The 23,056-nt window shown below is 40.9% G+C and overlaps 1 protein-coding gene and 1 long non-coding RNA gene across 3 annotated transcripts in view; one reads left to right on the forward strand and one right to left on the reverse strand.

The window, feature by feature from the left end:
* The window catches only part of CRYBG2 (crystallin beta-gamma domain containing 2), a 164,557-nt gene extending 158,213 nt beyond the window's left edge, over positions 1 to 6,344 (forward strand). For both annotated transcript variants that reach the window (XM_040338015.1, XM_040338017.1), the window contains 5 exons: positions 101 to 240; positions 1,950 to 2,073; positions 2,177 to 2,335; positions 3,458 to 3,617; positions 5,120 to 6,344. In XM_040338015.1, coding sequence (XP_040193949.1) covers positions 101 to 240; positions 1,950 to 2,073; positions 2,177 to 2,335; positions 3,458 to 3,617; positions 5,120 to 5,208 — 672 coding nt within the window. In that variant the 3' untranslated portion in view covers positions 5,209 to 6,344. The remainder of the gene's footprint in view (positions 1 to 100; positions 241 to 1,949; positions 2,074 to 2,176; positions 2,336 to 3,457; positions 3,618 to 5,119) is intronic.
* Positions 6,345 to 16,451: 10,107 nt separating this feature from the next.
* LOC120927380 lies at positions 16,452 to 22,796 on the reverse strand. Its single transcript, XR_005747073.1, has 2 exons — positions 22,390 to 22,796; positions 16,452 to 16,772 (listed from the first exon to the last, which is right to left on the reverse strand). It is a non-coding gene; the product is annotated as an uncharacterized LOC120927380 (long non-coding RNA).
* Positions 22,797 to 23,056: the final 260 nt, after the last annotated feature.

Raw genomic sequence — 23,056 nt, forward strand, 5'->3', positions numbered from 1 at the left:
TTTTGAAAAGAAGAAAGGTTCACATTAACAAGAAAGGAGCTGATGGTTGTTTAGGTAAATGTGAATTCATTAATGATGTTTGGTTCTTTTTTTTTTACAGTATTTCTCTGTTCCCTCTATCTCTTTACACGGTCTGGAGAAATTTGAGGGGAAGGAGCTGAATTTCACTGGAGAAATTCGGAGTCTGCAGGGAGAAGGATACAATAACCATGTGCTGTCCATAAAAGTAAAACGTGGACTGTAAGTCATGGGACACCGAAAGCTTAAGTTATTCATATTCTGCATTTTCTAATTACCTTTTTATGCAACTGTCTCTTTTCTTAGGGATTGCTCATAAGTAAATAGTTTTTATGCAAAATCATGTGTGTTCCATGCACAAAACATTCTGTAAAACTACAGCAGAAAAATATCAGTGAAAAGCACCAATGCCATTATTGTCCCTATGCTGACCCACCCTACTGTTCTATTGTTGTGTGCTTCAAACCTGATCATAATAGTTTGGCAACAGTCCTTTTCTGTTTTATTGTGACTGTAGAGAAAGCCATGGTCATAAGGACATGGTTTGCTAATTTTTAAGTTGAGGAGCTCGACAGACCCTGACCTCAGTTCTACTGAACACCGTTTGCAACATCAATGAATGATCTCATCTCACAAATGCGCTTTTGGCCTGATGTGGGCACTCATTTTCATCCACATTCCAAAATTTGTTGGAAAGCCATCCCAAAAGAGTGGAGGTTGTTATATTCACAAAGGGTGGGGCAAATTCATGGTAATTGTGATTGCCAATAGCATTGAAAAGCGATTTTCAATAAAATTATATTGATGTGATCGTTAGATATCCACACATTTTTGGGCATATAGTATAACTTGAACCAGCTGATCGTTATAACGTATAGACATGTGCGTTCCCGTTCGTAACGAATGGATTTTGGTACAAATTTGTTTGTATTTGTACATTCGTATCAATTCGAACATCCGAAAAGCTGAAAGAACCAAAATACGAAAATTACGGAATTACGAATAAGCAAAATAACGAACGAGCGAAAATACGAACGTATGATTGGACAATCTTACTAAAATCCGAAACACAGAAAAAGCAAAAGAACGAAAATGACATCTATAACGAACGATTTGCATTCCGTATTTTAAATCCTTTGTCTGTTCGTATTTTCATTTGTATGTTCGTATTTTCATTTGTGTGTTTTGTAAATCCGTTTCTTTGTCTGTTTGTAAATTTGTGTACTTGAATCGTTCTTTCGAATGGGCACTGGGCAGTGTAGTTAGTGAGTGATTACTTAATATCTTAGCCAATCAGCTTATCTCTTTTGTGCTGAGTCACATTGTACAGTGTAAAGCCTCGTACACACGATCGGACTTCAAACAAACTTTTCTGTGGATTTTAGTCTGAAGGGAGTTGGCCGGACTTTTGAAACCGAAAAAGTTTGTCCGATGGAGCATACACACGGTCGGATTTTTTGGAAAACGCTCATTTTGACGTTTGTTGGCAAAAAGTCCGACCGTGTGTACGGGGCTTAAGAGAAAGTCTATCTTAATATGGATTAGCCGCGTGTTGCTATGTATTTACGAAAGTACAAATTTACGAATCCATTAAACGAAAAATTATTATCTAACAAAATTACGAATCAACGAAAATAAATTAGACAGAATTACGAATCATTCAGTATAAACGAAAATAATACTGTTACGAAAATACGAACGGGTCCGAATAGGAATACTTGCATCTTACGAAATACGAACGGGTTCGAATAGGAAAACTTGAGTCTTACGAAATTACGAATCTACGGAACGAGACGAAACGGAACAAAAAAATATGAAATTTTTTGTTGTGCAGACGAAACGGAACAAAAAAATACGAACATTTTTGTTGTGCACATGTCTAATAACGTATATATAATATTTTATTTCCCTGTCTTTCTGTATTATTCCAGATGGGTGCTGTATGAACATAGTGATTTCCGGGGAAGACAGTGGTTACTGGAGCACACTCAAATTCCAAACTGGTTGCTTTATAGTGGCCTCCAGAGAATTGGATCACTATGTCCTATTAGACAGGTGAGATCTTTACAAATACAATGATCGTTCCCTAGAGGGAACATAAAAGCAAAGATATGAGGTTGAAAACTGGTTTTGATTATATTTTGTACCATTACTCCAGAGGAGGGTGTATTTCCGACTACGGAATCGTGTCCTGGGTCTGTTCTTATGTGTTCTGGAGCCAACAGAAGATGTTAGAGCTGCTCGTGTTCATCTCTCTGAGCCACAGGAGGGGAGTTGTGATCTCTGGTTCTATGAGGATGGACGCATCAAGAACCAGGTTGGTGTAAAACATGCTCTGAGGAAGGATATTTGTCACAAATCAGCTGCAGAACTGTAACCTGTGCTGCACAGAGCTGGTAGTTATGGGCGTTGCCCACCTCATCTGCTGATTATTATGTATCTTGCTCCCTGACCACTTTTTTCCCACCCACCAATCCTTCTCATTATTCAAGTTATGCTCAGATCAACTCACATTTGTCTGAGCAATAGGCTATACCTAACCCTAGGCCCCTTGTTACTTGATTCAGTCTGTGGTCCTGGCTCCAGTCAGTGTTCCTAATTCCTGACCTATTCTCTCCTGTGATTCTTGTGACTCTTATGTGTCGGGTTCCTCGCATTCTCTGTGATCCCTGTGCACGGGTACCTCCTGCCTGTTTCTTTGTTGGACTGACTTCATGTGTAACAATCTTATTTTTTTTTCTGGATTTGCTTGTCTGCCTACTATCCTAACCTTTGGCCTGGTTCCTGGGTTTTCTTATCGTCTTTGATCAGCTCTTCTGCTCCATTTCCATATCTGGTCCCATGGCTTTGACCTTGCGCTTTGAAAAAGGTGAACCTTAAAAAGGTGAACCTGGCACCAGCATGCAGTAAAACCCACCTGCACCATCAGGAGCTTTGTTGAAAACTGTCTGGTTCTTAAACCCTGCGCCCAAAGGGATCACTTGTGCACCTCCACCTACCTGCAGATGGCCTAGTAGGTCCACAATTATACAGCCATACGTGACAATTGGATACCTTCTTATGTTTTTTTTATACTGCTTAAAATGATTGCAGGTGAATACGATTCTAAGATTTTAGCTGCTGTGGCTAAACCTTTATTTGAAATAGAATGTAAAGTTTACAAATCATATCAAGTGAGATACCAAAGATCATGTATGGAAATAAACTGGACAGTTCTATGAATTTTCTATTTATTCAGCAATCATACATGGTTTGTATTACCGTACATTGATAATTATAAAATGAGTGCTCATTTAGGCTCTCAGTAGTAGAGTATTTTAATACACATTCTCAGTTTAGTGTCAAGTCACAGAAATTTCCAAAAAACTGATGTTTAGATCCTCTATGTTTTTTAACTGCTTATATTTTATTAAAACTTGAAGTTGGTGTTTCTTTGCAGCTGGTTCCTCAGATGAGTCTCCAAGTAGTTGGTCTTGCTAACCAAGGGACAAAGGTGGTTCTCTGGTCTGAGGAGCGCAAACCAGTACAAACCTGGACCTTGGAAGACTCTGGTTATATCGTCAGTTGTTTGTTCAAAGGCTTGTGTCTAGACATAAAAGGTGAGCAATTACCACAGGATTTTAAAAATGTTTTTCTCTCAGGTCACTTGATTTTTTATATTAACATAAATAAAATGAATATTCAAAACATATGGTTTTTCTATCACTTTACCAATCAAGAAAAGCTTCCAAGTAGATCAACCTAGAAGTGGCTGTACATGCCTGCAGCAGCTTTTAGTGCCCCAGCTTTGCTTAACTCCAAGGGAGTTCTGCTTAGGGAAAAAGTTCAGACACTTTCTAGTGGTGCCAGAGCTAGCCTGCTCTCTACCTCCCCAATGCAAGCCTATTGGCCCATTACTATGGTGGGCAGCCTCACTGGTAGATAGGAATGTGTTGGTGGACAAGCTTCTGAACTACCAAAAAGTGCCTATTGATTGCCCTATCAGAATGGTCTGGCATAAAAAAAATCGCAATAAGCGTATAGTGATTGGTTTGCGCAAAAGTTATAGCGCCTACAAAATAGGGGACAGAGTTGTGACCTTTTTTATTTTATTTGTTTTACTAGTTATGGCGGCGATCTGCAATTTTTATTGGGACTGCAACATTATGGCGGACACGATCGGTTTGGACCGATGAAAACGGTCCATCAGACCGCTCTCATCGGTTTAACCGATCGTGTGTACGCGGCCTTATACTATATATATATAAATATATATATATATACATATATAATATATATATTTTTTATATTTTGGTCCATATATTACAACATGGTCATGCAGATGTGCATTGCTTCTTAGCTGCATCAAGAGTTCTTCTTTAATGCAGCATGGATCAATATTTTAAGGGCTGCAACCAATAAACAATTCTTATTTACTGTTCTTGCTACTCTAAACTAATGAATTTTAAAATGTGATTGGCACTGGAGTTTGTAATCCGTTATGGTTCTTTAATTGTAACTGAAATGAGACTGCAGCCAAAACTTTATGGACATTTAAAGTGGAGTTTCCATCCCAAATCTGCCTTTGGAATCACCCAGGATTCTGACATCATCTCCCTCTAATGCTCCTGGGAAATGTGTGTCATCATTTCCAAGGATGCAGTGCGCTACCCAATTATCACTCCCCATCCAAGACTTCCAGGAAGTAAGTGCTTGTGGGCTTCACAATGCCCACAAGCAAAATTACAACGGTGTGGACATAGTTTTATAAACTATCTTTTTTGAATAACTATGCGGAGCGGCGGCGGATTGTAAAATAGTAAGTGGCCGGATTTATATTATAAAAACGCATGATGAAAGGACATACATTTAAAAAATGCTAATTGTGGTTGGAACCCCGCTTATAATTTAGGAGCATTTAGAACCTTTCTTAGGTTCTTATCTACCTGCCCCCTTTTCCTCACCTCCTATGTTGTCACTGAAATAAGGATTGAGTGGAACATACAAACCTTTCACACCATGTAATTTTTTTTTAAAACAATTGGTTTCTATTTTCACTTAATAAATAAATATAGTGTGGTAACCAAAACTAACAATGTAATTGATGTTCCTTTTTTCACAGGTGGCCACGGCTATGACTCTAAACATGTTGTGGTGTGGGAGGTGTTGGAAGATAGACCTTCTCAACGTTGGGACCTGGAGGTGTACTGAGATCTGTCTGACTACTACGTGGGACGCTTTATGGACCAATGTGTTTCCTGATTTCTTAAATGCTGCTTGTAAAGCTGCTCATGGATGCTCAACTTTTTATAGTGCAATATGTAAACCGGATGTCTAATCAAAACATCCTTTTTCATTTTTTGATAGGTTAGAGAAAGGTTAGAACCCCAGCTTGGTTTTTATTGCTATCTAAATCCCTGTTTGCAAGATTTCTCATACTACCTGTATTGGTGATTAGAGTCATCTGGGATAGAAGTGATGAAAAATATATGCAATGGTGACAGCTGGAATTTAAAAGTAAAACCGTTTTTGGAAGGTAAGAGAAAGGTTTGAAGCACTGCCAAATTTGAATTATTACCTTTATTACCATGAGGAGAATTGCAGTCATGTCCTATCCCACTGCCTGGTACCAATTTGGACAAGTGAGGACAAATATTACTAACAGAGGCAGAATAAGCAACAAAAAATAGTGGTTTGAACTCTTCCACTCCATCGTAAAAAAAAAATCGACTTTAATAGCTTCATAAAGTATATAGATATTGAACATATTAGGGGACTAAAGTGCAGTGACTATGTGCAAACACCAGTACTACATAATACAAAATCATATGGGTTACTACACTTTGCTCAGTCACTGCACGTTATACTGCCTTATCAAATCCATCTGCTACACTTGGCATGTATACTGAGATCACTCTCTAGTTATCAGTGGTCTTTCTTAATATTTCTGCAACTTGAAATACAGACCTTCCCATTCCCGAACGCACACATTTATTTTTAGTGAGGGGTGAGGGTGGAGGTTCCTTCCAAGCAAATCCTGATTTTCCAAAGTGTGAAATAACTTTGTATTATTGTATATATATATATATGAACCTATTAAACTTTACTTAACTCTGAAATGTGGAACTTCAGGCCAGATTTACAGGGAAGAACAAGTCCCCCGTTTACATAGTATTAATTAGAATATCTGTGCTTCACAGTTCAGATATTTAAATATTTATTTTATATATATTTTTATACAGTGTTTCCTGATCTTCATCTTTTCTAATTCACAAGTTCTTGGTGGTTTTGTATATACTATTTTGTTTTTGGGAATTATTAAAATGATTAAACATGCTTTTGGTGCAGGTTTTTTAATGTCATGTGTACATCTACATATACAGTTGTGCTCATAAGTTTACATACCCTGGCAGAATTTATGATTTCTTGGCCATTTTGCAGAGAATTTGAATGATAACACAAAAACATTTCCTTCACTGATGGTTAGTGTTTGGCTGAAGCCATTTATTGTCAATCAACTGTGTTTACTCTTTTTAAATTATAATCACAAAAGAGACGACCCAAATGACCATGAACAAAAGTTCACATACCCTACTACTAATGGCGGCGATCAGCGATTTTTTTCGTGACTGTGACTGTGACAATTTTGACACATTTTTGGGACCATTGTCATTTTCACAGCAAAAAATGCATTTAAATTGCATTCTTTATTGTGAAAATGACAGTTGCAGTTTGGGAGTTAAACACAGGGGGCGCTGTAACATTTAGGGTTCACTGTGTGTGTGTTTACAACTGTAGGGGGGTGTGACTGTAGGACTGAAATCATCGATCGAGTCTCCCCAATAAAAGGGATCACTCGATCGATGCGCCGCCATAGTGAAGCACGGGGAAGCCGTGTTTACATACGGCTCTCCCCATTCTTCAGCTCCGGAGAGCGATCGCGACGGAGTGGCTATAAACGAATAGCCGCGCCGTCGTCCCGGATCGCTCCCCGAGGCTTGCCGACCGCCGCATGTACCGGGGGGGGTCCCGATCGGACCGCCCACCCGCGTCAAGCAGAGGACGTATAGGTACGTGCATGTGCCTGTCCGTGCCATTCTGCTGACGTATATTTACATGAGGAGGTCGGCAAGTGGTTAAAAGGTCAGTGAGTTTCTGGACTCCTGACAGACCCTTGCATACTTCATCCAGTGCTGCACTGACATTTCTGGATTTCTGAGTCATAGAGAAAGCGAAAGAATTGTCAAGGGATCTGCAGGAAAAGTTAGTCGAACTGTATAATAGAAAAGGAAGATTAATTGCGCTAAACCAAAAGTGAACATATATCAAACGAACAAATTGAACATGTGCCAAAATGCGTGTGCTAAAAAAATTCCTAAATTAACACTCTGAATTATGAACACTGCTGTAAATCACATAAGGTCAAGGGGCCCAAAGCCGCTTGACCCTACTGGGCAATGTAGTGCCCGCCCAGTGAGAAATACCACAAATTCGGAAAGAAACGTGACAGCAATAGTTGAATAAATTAACAATAATAAACCACAAATTGGTGTATAAAGTCCGTGAACTTCGATTTGAAAATAAATAGTGTGATGAGTCCAAGTGACAAGGAAGACACCCGTGAAGGCTTCAGAAACGCTGTTAGAGGCACCAGACGTGAATCCACCACCAATCACACAGCTGCTTACCAGAAGTCAAGGTCCTGCCGGACCACTATCAACATATCTTTCAACCATAGATGTCAAATCCGCAGAAAGTTCTCCACTTGCGCTGAGACCATGCCGTGCTCAATGTTGATGAAAAACACAAAACAAGGCTCCACATAGCATAAAATCCGGGTGAATTTATTTAAAATAAAGTAAAAACAAGTATACAACTCACATTTGGGTTGATAAAACCAGCATTTGGCCTGTAACGCCGGCCGGACGTGTCCAGGAACAAAAGCCACTCGTTGGAGAGATGAAGGGGATGGCGTCCACACGTCACTCACTCCACCCGACGCGTTTCGTGAGAAATCACTTCGTCTCGGGGTACGAGTGGCGTGGGACGCCACCCCTCTTTATAGGAACACATTTGGCTATCAATCAATCGAGTCATAATGATTGTACTGACCAAGCCTCGCTCCGGGATCCCCGCGTGCGCCGGAAGTGTAACTATTGACATCCGGGTGAATCTCTTCATGGCCAAGTGGGAGGAGGACGTCGTCGATGGTTGCCGGAGACCCGAGGTAGCCCTTTGGGTCAGGTATATCGACGACGTCCTCCTCCTATGGGATGGAGAGAGAGACGAGTTGGATTCGTTTATGAGTTTCCTTAACGACAATGTTAGAGGCATCAGATTTACCTTTTCTGCAAGCCAGACTCTGGTGAATTTTCTAGATTTGAACATTGGCATAGTGGGTGACAAGTTTGTCACGAGTACTTTTTTTAAACCGACAGATAGGAACTCGTTCATTCCTGTTGACAGTTGCCATTATGGTCCATGGTTAAAGGCAGTCCCTCAAGGACAATATACCAGAATCAGACGCAACTGTACAGAGGTTGAGGTTTTTGATGCCCAGGCAACTGTCCTATCAAATAAATTCCTTGAGAAGGGCTATGATCCTTTGATATTGGGCCAGGCGGTACAATCTGCCCGTGACATGGAGAGAGAATCCCTGCTAAAGGTGCAAAGTAAACAGGAAAGCAATGTCTCCTCTTTGCCATTCATAACCACTTTCTCGGTACAACACCAAAATATTAAACGTTTAATCAGAAAACACTGGCATATACTGCAAAGTGATCTTGTACTTGCACCTGTGTTACCAGCAAGACCTTCCGTAGTGTTTCGTGGTGCCTCATCCTTGGGAGCCAGTGTGGCCCCAAGTGTTCAGGACCCTCCTAGCGAAACAAGAATCTTTTGGCAGAATCTTACGGGTTATCACAGATGCAAAAACTGTCAGGTTTGTTCTCTAAAAAAAATGTCGAGATCGGAAGATCACTCATTTCTCCTCCACTAGCACTGGTCGAACACATGAAGTGAAACCATTCATTACCTGCTCCAGTAAAGGGGTGGTTTACTTACTTCAATGCCCTTGCGGGCTTCAGTACGTAGGGAGGACCAAGAGGGAATTAAAAATCAGATTAAACGAACACATAGCCAAGATAAGAAATGGTTTTCCAAACCATTCGGTTTCGAGGCACTATGATCTGGTCCATCATAGAAACCCCGAGGGGACTCTGTTTGTGGGTATTGATAAATACAAGCCGAACTGGAGGGGGAGTTCCCTAATTAGAGAAATCTCAAAAACTGAAATGGCATGGATCCACAGATTGAGGACATATCTTCCTCATGGCCTCAACGTGGACACTGACATCAATGCCTTTATAAATAACGCCTAGTTCATGGTTGCTATTTTTGAGACTTCTCTGGTAGGTGATTGAATTATCTGTGCTGACGAGATAAAAACCAATCATGGATACATTGTTTGGAGACAACCTTCACTGGTATCAGGGCAAGTCCTTTTGCCAAAATTTATATTAATTTATATTGATTTAAAATTGTATGGATTGAAATTAATTTTTGGATTTATTTATGCACTATTTTTGCCTTTATTAATTGAATATCCCCCGCACCGGGGGCCCAGTGGGGATCCACTGATGGTTTACATATTGATTACACTTTGTAATTTATTAATATATGGGACTTTGATTAGTGTGGTTACCCATATAATAGAAATGATTTAATTATCACTAGTTACTTTATTTATGTTTCACAAATGCATATACCTCTAATGTTTGATTGAGTTCAGCTAATTTATGTAATGTCCCTTAACTCTGGGTTTCTTTTCCGGGTATGGGCCATATATCAACATGCCGAGCTCACTATGTGACACTGCCATGACTTTCCTACTATCCTTTTAGGATATGGGTGAGTTTGCCCCGAGAATGCGCGAGTGACCCATAGTGAGGCTTGGTTACGATCTAAGGTGATTTGATTTATTTTAAATTTCCTTTACCGAGTGGAGAATTCGATGATGCTCTATGATACACGAGATGTGGTCATGGGCACAAGTCGACATTTACCGCTTAGAAATGTTTAATGTAAGCTTCAAATTCTCGAGCCGTGACATATACAGTCCCGCCCCTTGAGGGTGGTCCTGTCATGCCCCGCTTCGGTGAGTGATGCGTGCGTCATGGGTGTCAGCCCCTCTGGGCGGAGATGTTGGGCAGCCTATGGACATTGAGTCTCGGAGAACCTAGTGACCCGGATGTCAATAGTTACACTTCCGGCGCACGCGGGGATCCCGGAGCGAGGCTTGGTCAGTACAATCATTATGACTCGATTGATTGATAGCCAAATGTGTTCCTATAAAGAGGGGTGGCGTCCCACGCCACTCGTACCCCGAGACGAAGTGATTTCTCACGAAACGCGTCGGGTGGAGTGAGTGACGTGTGGACGCCATCCCCTTCATCTCTCCAACGAGTGGCTTTTGTTCCTGGACACGTCCGGCCGGCGTTACAGGCCAAATGCTGGTTTTATCAACCCAAATGTGAGTTGTATACTTGTTTTTACTTTATTTTAAATAAATTCACCCGGATTTTATGCTATGTGGAGCCTTGTTTTGTGTTTTTCATCAACATTGAGCACGGCATGGTCTCAGCGCAAGTGGAGAACTTTCTGTGGATTTGACATCTATGGTTGAAAGATATGTTGATAGTGGTCCGGCAGGACCTTGACTTCTGGTAAGCAGCTGTGTGATTGGTGGTGGATTCACGTCTGGTGCCTCTAACAGCGTTTCTGAAGCCTTCACGAGTGTCTTCCTTGTCACTTGGACTCATCACACTATTTATTTTCAAATCGAAGTTCACGGACTTTATACACCAATTTGTGGTTTATTATTGTTAATTTATTCAACTATTGCTGTCACGTTTCTTTCCGAATTTGTGGTATTTCTCACTGGGCGGGCACTACATTGCCCAGTAGGGTCAAGCGGCTTTGGGCCCCTTGACCTTATGTGATTTACAGCAGTGTTCATAATTCAGAGTGTTAATTTAGGAATTTTTTTAGCACACGCATTTTGGCACATGTTCAATTTGTTCGTTTGATATATGTTCACTTTTGGTTTAGCGCAATTAATCTTCCTTTTCTAATACTTACTTTGTTTACACACAATTTAATTGCTGCTTATCAATCCTAACTTTCCACCTTAGCGCAGTTGTTTCCAAACAATTTCTTTGAACTGTATAATAGCGCTTATTTTTGTAAAATAGTCAGTTATACACCTCACCAAGTCAATACCATCTGGTAAGCCTCCTCCTTACATCGGCGGTGGTGTCTCTATCCTTTCACAGAGAGGGTCATATCCATGTGGGACTCTTCATTTCAGCCTTGCAGTTTTTTCTAAACTTTTGGACTGTTATTTGTGTGTGGTCACAATAGAGGACTGCTGTTACATATGTATATTTTTTTTTTCACGGATCACACTTAGTCACTTGGTGTTACTGAAATTAAGATTTCATATATATGCATGTTTGCAACATTTGATATGTGTTGTTAACTGACTTTTTTTTACAAAAATAAGCACTACACTTTTTCATATTCACCAGTTTTTGCTTTGTCTCAGCTGTGTTGGCAGCTAATTTTTGTGTTCACTTATTGCACAGCGCAGTATATCCCATATATAATTTTTTGCACAGTCAAACTGTATAAAACAGGAATGGGATATAAAAAGATGTCCAAGGAATTGAGAATGCCAATCAGCAGTGTTCAAACTTGAATCAAGAAGTGGAAAATTAGATGTTCTGTTGAAACCAAACCACGGTCAGGTAGACCAACTAAAATTTTAGCCACAACTGCCAGGAGAATTGTTCAGGATGAAAAGAAAAACCCACAAATAACCAGCTGCCGTCATTCAGATGGCCGGCGCTCGCCAGGGGGCCGGTCATCTGAATAGTCGGCAGGCAGCGGCGGCATTACATAGATTCATGCTGAATCTATGTATTGTATCAGTGGCGTGTGCAGGAGCCAGAGGGGGCGGCGCTCCGAGGCCCTCTATGGACACACCGCCACTGCACCGTAACCTACAACACCTTACAGTCCGCCGGATTGGCTTAAAGGCTCTTTGGCTGTAAGGCAGGAAGTTCGGGACTTTAAAATCCTGTGGCAGAGGACTCCTGACTATCCATTGTGTGTTCTCAGACGGTCTGTGGCAGAGGCTGTTTCTATACTGTCCGTGCATCATTCTGGCTGCTAGGCCATGTGAGAGGGGTCTATCCGGGTGAGCAATACCCACTCAGGAGTGAGTGGCGAATATTGGAACTTTGACTACTGTTGTGCATTCTGTACTGCGTGCCTGAACCTTCCCCTTCTCTCTATTCTCTCTACTTCCTTCACAAGTTTTATGCAACAAAAATAAAGCCTACAGTTGAAGGTTTAACCTCTTGTGTAGACACAAGTGTTGTGTTTCTACAGACTTCCTCCCCTGGACAATGAACTTAGAGGTAATGTGCAAAACCCAAAATCTAAACCAGCAGCTCCTTCGGGGGTAGTGCTACACACAGTTGATTGATAATAAATGGCTTCAGTATTTTTAGAGATGCAGTAAGAACACAGGGAGTAAGATTTTGGCCAAAGATAACTTCTGCTTGCATAATTCTGCAGCCTACCTGATACTGTAATAGTAAAAGGTGATCAGGGTCTATTCCTGGTTCTTTTGTAGCAGCCACAAAGGGATCTGGTCACTTTTTCCTCTACTGCAGCTTCTATTTTTTAAGGTAAGAAGGGTGCTTTGTGAACACAAAAGTAATTTTGGATGCAGGCATTAGAAGGTGCTGGCACTATCATATCAGGCATCTGTCTACCACCATCAGTACACTGAGTACTGAGAGTTCAAAGACAGCTGATCGCTCAGTTCTTGGTCATCGGTGAGCAGACAGCTAGTGACTGTCAGTCACTGGCTTTTGCCTCTGCCCCTCCAGCACTCAATGGAGCGGTGGAGGGGGTGGGAGCTACTGGTTCAGGCTCTCAGTGGTGTTCTGAGAGGCTAAACCTGCTGCCAGTCAGGCATCTGGGTGGAACCCCCACAATAAAGTGGGATCTCTCCAGAGTCTGGACTGGCTGAGTGCCATCAGCTGGCAGCAGGCTTTAGCCCACTGTTGGCAGAACACGGGTAACAGGAATGCAGAACAAATTACACTCCTGTGATCCCCAGGAGAATTAGGGCCAAAGGATCTTTGGCCCTACTTCTCCTTTAAGCACATGCAGGGATCTAAAATAATTTTGCATGTTACTTACCTGTAAAAGGTTCCATTTTGTTGACATTCAAACACCTGAGACTATTGCTGGGTACTGCCATCTTGGATGTGATATCAGCAGCTCCAGCAGACTCAGTGCTGTCACTCAAGCAGCCTTTCCTAAGCTTTTTACCCTGGGAGGTGACCTTGAAATAATTTTGAGGTCTCAGGGAACCCCTGCTAAAATAGCATGATCATTAAGCTGATGAAAGCTTTAAACAAAATAATTAATAATTTTACATGTCTAGGATATTTGACACCTAGAAAGATTATTTTACAATACTCACTTGCTCTACATGTCAATAATAATCATGAATATACAGTGAGGGGAAAAAGTATTTAATCCCCTGCTGATTTTGTATGTTTGCACACTGACAAAGAAATGATCAGTTTATAATTTTAATGGTAGGTTTATTTTAACAGTGAGAAACAGAATAACAAGAAAAGAATGCAGAAAAATGCATTTCAAAAAGTTATAAATTGATTTGCATTTTAATGAGTGAAATAAGTATTTGATGCCCTATCAATCAGCAAGATTTCTGGCTCCCAGGTGTCTTCTATACAGGTAATGAGCTGAGATTAAGAGCACTCTCTTATAGGGAGTGCTCTTAATCTCAGCTTGTTACCTGTATAAAAGACACCTGTCCACAAAAGCAACCAATCAATCAGATTCTAATCTCTCCACCATGGCCAAGACCAAAGAGCTGTCCAAGGATGTCAGGGACAAGATTGTGAAATGTGCTACAAGACTATTGCCAAATAGCTTGGTGAGAGGGTAACAACTCAGATTATTCGCAAATGGAAGAAACACAAAATAACTGCCAATCTCGCTCGGTCTGGGGCTCCATGCAAGATCTTACCTCATTGAGTTTCAATGATCATGAGAACAGTGAGGAATCGGCCCAGAACTACATCGGAGAATCCTGTCAATGATCTCAAGGCAGCTGAGACCATAGTTACCAAGAAAACAATTGGTAACACACTACGCCGTGAAGGACTGAAATACTTCAGCGCCCGCAAGGTCCCTCTGCCCAAGAAAGCACATGTACAGGCCCATCTGAAGTTTGCTAATGAACATCTGAATGATTCAAAGGAGAACTGCGGGAAAGTGTTGTGGTCAGATGAGACCAAAATTTAGGTCTTTGGCATCGTCCCCATGTTTGACGATGGGGAACACCATCCCCATCGTCAAACATGGAGGTGGAAACATTATGCTTTGGGGGGGGGGGGGGTTCTGCAGGATGGGACAACTTTACTGCATAAAAGGGATGATGGACGGGCCATGTACCATCAAATCTTGGGTGAGAACCTCCTTCCCTCAGCCAGGGCATTGAAAATAGGTTGTGGATGGGTATTCCAGCATGACAATGGCTCAAAACACACGGCCAAGGCAAAAAAGGAGTGGCTCAAGAAGAAGCACATTAAAGTCCCGGAGTGACCTAGCCAGTCTGCAGACCTTAATCCCATAGAAACAATGTGGAGGGAGCTGAAGGTACAAGTTACCAAACGTCAGCCTCAAAACCTTAATGGCTTGGAGAGGATCTGCAAAGAGGTGTGGGACAAAATCCCTTCTGACATGTGTGCAAACCTGGTGGCCAACTACAAGAAACATCAGACCTCTGTGATTGCCAACAAGGGTTTTGCCACCAAGTACTAAGTCATGTTTTGTGAAAGGGTCAACTACTTATTTCACTCATTAAATGCAAAGCAATTTATAACTTTTTTGAAATGCGTTTTTCTGGATTTTTTTTGTTGTTATTCTGTCTCTCACTGTTAAAATAAACCTACCATTTATTTTCATTGGGCAAAAATACAAAACCAGCAGGAGATCAAATATTTTTTTCCCTCACGGTAAATATATAATAATGGGTAGGAAAAAAAAACACAGACAAACCACATCAAATTGTAGTATTCCACTACACTAGTTAAAGGCCTATATTTAAGCTTAGTCATTTGGTCACGGGCAAAAAATAACCAGAGACCACAAAGAAAGCACTTTTTTCTATGATCCCTGAATCATTTAAATCCATTAAAAATACCTTTTTCAGCTTCCTGCTGATGGCAAGCAGGGCATTAATTTCAAGACATTGGAAATCTCACATATCGCCAACTCTACAGGAGTGGATAGCCGAGATGAACCACATTATGCGGATTGAGGAGTTAATTTCTACAACAAACAAAAACGAATCCAAGTTTACGGGAAATGTGGACCCCTTGGGGAGTTTCTTAAATCTCCCTTATCCATTTCCTATATGAGATAGCTAGTCAATGTCACCCCCTTACTCAGGGCCGGCCCTACCATGGGACCCGATGGTACCTCGGTCCCAGGCGGCACTTTCAGGGGGGCGACAGATTGCCGCCCGCTTCGCTGCGGATCCCACTGTGAGGAGCCCGGTGCCGAGCAGGCGGGCAGAACAGGGAACAGTCAACGGGCGGGTCAGCGGGTCAGTGAACGGGCGGGACAGTCTGCAGGTGAGCGGGCTTGCTGGCCAATCAGCGGGCCAGGGAGCAGAGAGATGACATCATCTCTCATCGCCCACCCTGCATCACTGCAGGCAAGCATTTGAATTACAGTGGAACCTCGGATTACGAGCATAATCTGTTCCAGGGGAATGCTTGTAATCCAAAGCACTTGCATATCAAAGCGAGTTCCCCATTTAAGTCAATGGAAATGAAAATAATTTGTTCCGCATTGACTTCAATGACATGCAATACTGCATGTAGCCAGAGGTAGGGGGGGCACCGGCGAGCCTCGGGAACACATGGAAAGGCCAGAGGACAGCTCGGCTGACCTCGGCAAACCTTGGAAAGGCTTGGGAACTGCGTATTTCCGAGTATTTCCGAACGGCGCTGCTCGGCTCCGTTCTCGCGCCCCCCCCCCACCTCAGGCCAAACGCGGTACTGCACACCGCTTTGGTTTGAATCCTGCTCGCAAACCGAGTTAGGATTTAAAAAAATACAGTGCTCATATTGCAAAATGCTCGCAATCCAAGGTTCCACTGTACTTGATTTGTTTGTGCTTTTAACTGCAATTGTTTTGTAAGCAGGTGAAGGTTTTTTTTTGTTTGTTTAATGTCTATGCAAGCTGGGTGTTAAATACCAAAGAATTTATCTTGATCTTTTGCTAGTAATAAAATTTACAGTCACTGTCTGATAATTTTGAAATTAAACAACACACAATTTGGGTTAACACATTTTATTTAACAAGATATCTAAAGAGCCATGGAAGATATGGAAAAATATATCTTGAAAGGTTCGGTATCATTTATCTGGAGTCTTCATGCTTTCTGCTCATTGGTATAAAGGGTTCTTGGTAAGATTCAAAGCTCTCTTGGTGCTGAATGAGATGACATTTCATAATCTTCATCATCGGAGCACCGTATTTTATTTCTTTAAGATGAAATGACAGAATGAACACATTAGGATGGTGAGAAACATGATTGTGGTCCCCGAAGCTCCATTGCCAGGAATTTTTTCTGTTGAGTTCTGCGCTTGGTTGACCTGCCAGGAGACAAAACATAAAGCTTAAAACAAAATCTTGTAAGCATCCTCCTAATTGAGAGTTAAGCCTCGTCCACACGACCGAGGAACTCGACGGGCGAAACACATCGTTTTCCTCGTCGAGTTCCTTGTTAGGCTGTCGAGGAACTCGACAAGGCAAGTTTCTCCATTCCCGTCGAGGAAAAAGAAGACATGCTCTCTTTTTGGCTCGACGGGATCCTCGACAGATTCCTCGTCGAAAAATGTACACACGACCGGTTTCCTCAGCCTCACTTACAAAACCTTCCAATACTGGTGCCTATTCTGTCTAAACTACTTGAACCCCACCCATTGCAAGTCAATCCCAACACAAGCGAAAGCAGATTGAAATGAAATCCAACCCATTTAAAAAGTAGGCCATTTCCCCTAAATGTTCCAGAAACCGTGCTTTGTTTACCTCACTTCTAATGCCCATTTATACATACTCTGAGGACCCATTAGTACCTATCCTTTCCGGGAACCCCGATGCACTAAGGCAATGGACTTACGCTGCACATGTGCTGCAGCACACCACAGCTTGTAGTAATGTATTACCCTGTGTTGTGGTGCACTGCGTCAGAAAATGCTTCATTTTTTATTTTGTCCATTCAGCTGCATGTATGTACAGCACTAAACTGGCGAAGTGCTGGAAATATGTATTAAAGTGGATTCTTCTCAGGACCCTGAAGTCTACTTCTTGCTTTTCTGCACAGTATTAAAAAGTCACTATTAGGCCTATTAAATGATTACAGAGATTGGGCTCCCTTGGTTTACTGACAGCCCACTGCTTTCCAGCTTTGGCTGGAGCAGGAAGGCTAATCTGTAATGCCGCATACACACAGTCGTTTTTTGTGATGAAAAAAAAAACAACATTTTTAAAAACGTCATTTAAAATGACCGTGTGTGGGGAAAACTTTGTTTTATGTCTTCTGAAAAACGACAAAAAAAAAAAATTCGAACATGCTTCAATTTTTTATGTAGTTTTTTAAAACGTCGTTTTTTGTGTCATAAAAAATGATCGTGTGTAGGCTAAAACGATGTTTAAAACACCGTTTTTACACCCGCGCATGCTCAGAAGCAAGTTATGACGCGAGCTTGAATGGAACAGAGTGCTGCCGTACGTGCTAAACGTAACCGCGCTTTGCTAGAGCATTTTGAAAAAACTATGGTGTGTAGGCAACGTCATTTTTTAAAATGAAGTTTGAAAAACTTTGTTTTTTTTTCATGAGAAAAAACAACGTTTTTTTACAAGACAAAAAACGACCGTGTGTACGCGGCATAAAACTCTGATCATCCCTTACCCTCACTGCACAAAAACCATCACTGATCTGTTCTTTCTTTCTCTGAAAAAGGCAACTTTAAGAAATTCAACTCAGCTAGAGGACTGTTCATCCCTATTGTAACGACCCAGCTCCAGGCTTAGAACCGGTATAGTGAACTGTAGCTGTATAGCGCCAAAAACTCAAAGTAGTGCCAAACACTCCATCAGACTTGGAAGTTCTGTGTTTATACCGACTGAACTAAACTCTTAAAAATAAACTTTTATCGTTTAACCACACATTACTTGACAGTTAGAATATGATTGCCAGGTGTAGGTAGGATATATCTAAATTCAATCAAACCAGACAATAAATACAAAAATATTTTCAAAAATAGGTCTGGCTGACCATACATTTTATTCTGACAACTCTAAAGCCCTGTACACACGATCAATCCATCCGATGAGAACGGTCCGAACCAATGAAGCTGACTGATGGTCTGATGTGCCTACACACCATCAGTTAAAAAAACGATCGAGTCCAACGCGGTGATGTAAAACACGTGCAGAGAAAAATTAAGTTCAATGCTTCCAAGCATGCGTCGACTTGATTCTGAGCATGCACGGGTTTGGAACCGATGCTTTTGCGTACTAACCATCGGTTTTGACCTATCGGTTAGGCGTTCATCGGTTGAATTTTAAAGCAAGTTCTAAATTTTTGGACCGAAGGATAACTGACCGATGGGGCACACACACGGTCGGTTTGGACCGATGAAATGGTCCTTCAGTCCGTTTTCATCGGTTTTGACTGATCGTGTGTATGCGGCCTAAAGGGCTAATTAACATCAGCGAGCTGTGAAGTAGTGGATTACAAAATTCACCAGTGTTCATGCTAAGCTAGAAAACAAATGGTAGCGCATCCCTGATAACATAATAGATGCTGCAAGATTTGGATGGGATTTTTTGGGCATCAATGGAATATAATCAATTACTTTTTTTAATACAAAAGTAATTAAAAACACCACTGGACTAAAATCAAACCACAGTCCATCGCAATGTACAATCGTTTTTTTTAAAACATGGGTCCGATGCGTTTCAACTCAAAGGAGTCTTCTTCAGGGTACAAACAACATACTGTATTATCAAAAAATGGTTGGAAACCCCCCCAAAAAATCCTAATTGCCACACATTGGTCTGCATCAGCAATCAGAGTTTTTTGTTGTTATATGTATATAAATGGGCGGTTTAATTGTTTTAATAGTAATACACCTAGCAGGTCTTTGAAAACATAACACCATCAAGTACTTATAAGTCAAAATATGCTTAAGATGCTCATAACTTATCCATGGCAAATGGTAAGAAAGATAGCTGGGTAAAAAGCCCCAATTTAAGACCCAGTTTGTGGTCAAAACAATATGCCTCAAGAGTCCAGCGACTAGCATGGTGGGCAATCAGTACTGCAGTGGATGGTAGTGGATTGCCCTGTGCTGCTCTGAAAAGAAGTATTGCATCCATGTTTTTTTGGAGCGCTCACCACCGCAGTGCAATGGTTTGAACTGGGCACAAAGGAGAAAGCCGTATTGCAATGAGACCACACAGGAGAAGGCCACCCAATGCAGTCCCACTGAACTAGGTGTGAATGGGCCCCCACAAATACCAGATGGATTTGTGTGAACTAATCTTATTTTCAATGAATACCAAAGATTACAGTAGGCATTGCACAGTGTTCATTTAAACCCCAATATAATACTAAGTACATATACGTAAAAAATACTGTTTCACGAAGCCTATGAAATTCAGTAATGTACAAAAGGGTGGGATGGCATATTTTATATACCAGAGCTGTTTTGTATACCTAGTCCAATACTTTTTAAAATACCCATATGTCTCAGAAGACAGTCGACCGTATATTCTTTTCACTTTCAAGCTCAGCTCAGTGAACCATAAAAGTTAAGAGAAAGGACGTTAGAAGCTTATTGGGGAAGAAGTGAGGCCAACCGTCAATTTTGACACCTGGTAATTGCCAGCAATAGCAACGAACAAAAGAGGGAGAAGAACTGATTGTAGGAAAGGCTCCCTAAAAGCTTTGACAAAATGTTTTAGAGTGTTTAGGGTCCCTAACTGGTAAAGGTAAGAGATAAAAAAAAGACATCCAAATTAAAGCATAAATTGGGCCACACATTATACTGTTTTTTAACAGTTTCACCTCATATTATATGGTTTTGGTAAATCTAATGGAAAATTTTGCAAGAAAATTGTATAATATATGGCCAGACTAATGTTGCTTCCTGGAGGATCAGGAGGAATTTTTCCCCCAGTGGATCAATTATGGGCATAGGATTATGTATATGAAGGTTTTCTATTTATTTATTTTGTATTGTTTGAATTAGATTGCCTTTTTTTCAACCTAAGTACAGGGGGTCCCAGACTTACAAACAAGTTAGGGACTTTAGGTTTGTTCTTAAGTTGAAAATGTTCGTAAGTGGGAATCTGTGTGCGCAAAACGGCAATTACGTAATTTTCCGATGTTCGGTAGATATGTTGTTTTCCGATGATTTCCGATGTTCAGTCGAATGTGCCCGCCGCCAAAAATGGCCGAAAATAGCCGCACATGCGCAGAACGGCAGATACGTCTCGTTCGTAAGTAGGAGTTGTTTGTAAGTCGGGCGTTCATAAGTCGGGGGGCCCTCTGTATGTAACTTCACCTAACACTATTTAAGCAGTTACAGCAATGGTGGCCCATCTATTAGGGGCGCCCTCTATCCACAGCTGCCACCCCATGCTCTATTCAGGGCCGCCGCCCCTATTCATGCATCTGGCCCCTTTCAGGACACCGGGCGCATGAATTAAAGTTGCGGGGGTGTTTCTTGAAGCACCTGATTAGAGCCAGAGGATCTAATAGGCTTCAAAATAGGGTGGGCTTGTGGCGCAGAGCATTGCACTATGAGCCCACCCAGGTGTTACAACAGCAAATTAATGAATATTCGCTACTGAAACACTGATCCTCAATCGGGCTAATCAGAAGTAGGTCTGAGTTTTCCGAAAAGAGAAGAGTCCCAATTGGCCGCCAAGGCGGAGGGAGGAAACGTAAGCTGCCACGATGCCTATGGAGAGTAGGGGAAGGGAAAGTGTCGCTGCCGCCACCGCCGAGCAAGAGAAGCCGACAGTGAAGCCCAGGAGTAGCGCTGCCTACCATGGATGGGGTAAGTGCACCAGACCCAACGAGAGGGGGGTTTCCCCCCCCAAAAGAAGTGACAGTAGCAGGAAAAAAGTTTAACCATTTTATTACAAGCTGACCATTCGAAGCATGCAACCCTGTCAGTGTTATATGGTTATTTCCAACTCATGTGACTGCCAATTTGACCAGACAGCTTGGCCTGTTAAAGGAAGTAAAAAATGTTGATCTACTGAATAAATCAACAGGTAATAAAACTATGTTACGGGGGAACTCAGAAAAACAAAAACCTGCTATGTTCATGCTACTGACTAACTGAAACATGTATATTTTTTGCTCAGTGTTCGACTTTAATCATTTTTCTAGGAATTATTTCTAGGAAACAATCAACTTTGTACTGACTTTGGAATAATAAAATATTTATTGAATATTACTGTGAAGCTGATTTAATAATTCACTCATCTTCACAAACTGATTATTTTTTATTGCCTTGATTTGCGTTATCTTGCCTGTAAATGTTGGGCAAGATAGATTTTTTTAAAATGTTTGCTTATTTATACATGCTAGTTAGGTCACCATTCATCATCATCTGCATGGCCACTGCACAAGGACCAACCAAATGTTTAGTATATGTCTAAAATCACATAATGCATCATGGAAGCATTTACACTTCCTTTACCATTTTCAACATATATCAAGCCATGAAAACTACTATCAAGATACTATCAACTATCAACTAACAATGTTAAAAAAACATATTCAAACATATAAAAGCAACGGAGTGACAAATAAAGTACAATGTAATCACAGTGCAAGGCATTAGCACTTGCCATAAGTTTGAATATATTCTACAAAATAACCAATATAACTTTAAATAACAAAACATGGTTTCCATATAAAATGAATTTTAAAATATTTGTTATAAATATTTAATATTGCCTATCAATAAAACAATACTTAGTTTTCTATACTATGTCTCAGTCTTCCCTTATGATGACCTCAGTGTACATGAAGCTACCCCATAAATCATGGTCAGGCAAAGTACAATTGTAACTATTTTTAATGGTAGTGCACAATACTAGATATACAGTATAGAAACAGTGAATGCTGTCTAATTCCTGAATTATGTTTTGTAAATGTCAATATTTTATAGTGAAGATACTTACAGCAGATTCTTTTCCAAGGACCATGGCCATAAGAGATAACAGAAGAGCACAAATTACAAGGTACCGTTGCATGTTGTATTAGATATCTTCACAAAAATCTTCTTAGCAAAAAGGCTCTTCTCCCCTACAGAAGCCACCAAAAGATATGTTTTTTTTATATTGGAGATTCAACTAGGCACTTCTGTATTTTTTTTGCTCAACAGACCTTGAAAGTTACAATTGTTGGTCTTTTAGTAACTTGGATAGTGATGAGAATCTGGTTGAAACCTGCTGCTGAGTAAAACTGAAGGGTTTTTACAACCCAGCCCCCAAATTTGCTCATAACCCACATCCCCCAGAAAACCACAAAAACAGGATACACATCCTTTATTTATTTTATTTTTTTGGTACAGTATATAAGCACTCATATTATAGAGAAAGTCAACGTAGCATTTGAACAATACCTAAAACAGCTTTAGTACAAAAATAACAGATGTGCTGCTCTATGACATCTAGTTTTACAACTTTTTAATTAAAGCGGTAGTTCACCCTCAGTGTCAACATTGTACCATAAAATCAGGCATTGTAGCGCGAGCTACAGTATGCCTGTCTCGAATTTTTTATCCCCGTACTCACAGTGTACTGGTACATTATAGATTCCGACTCCCGCGGGGAATGGGCGTGCCTA

This window comes from Rana temporaria, chromosome 2, assembly GCF_905171775.1.
Source record: "Rana temporaria chromosome 2, aRanTem1.1, whole genome shotgun sequence".
NCBI lineage: Eukaryota > Metazoa > Chordata > Amphibia > Anura > Ranidae > Rana > Rana temporaria.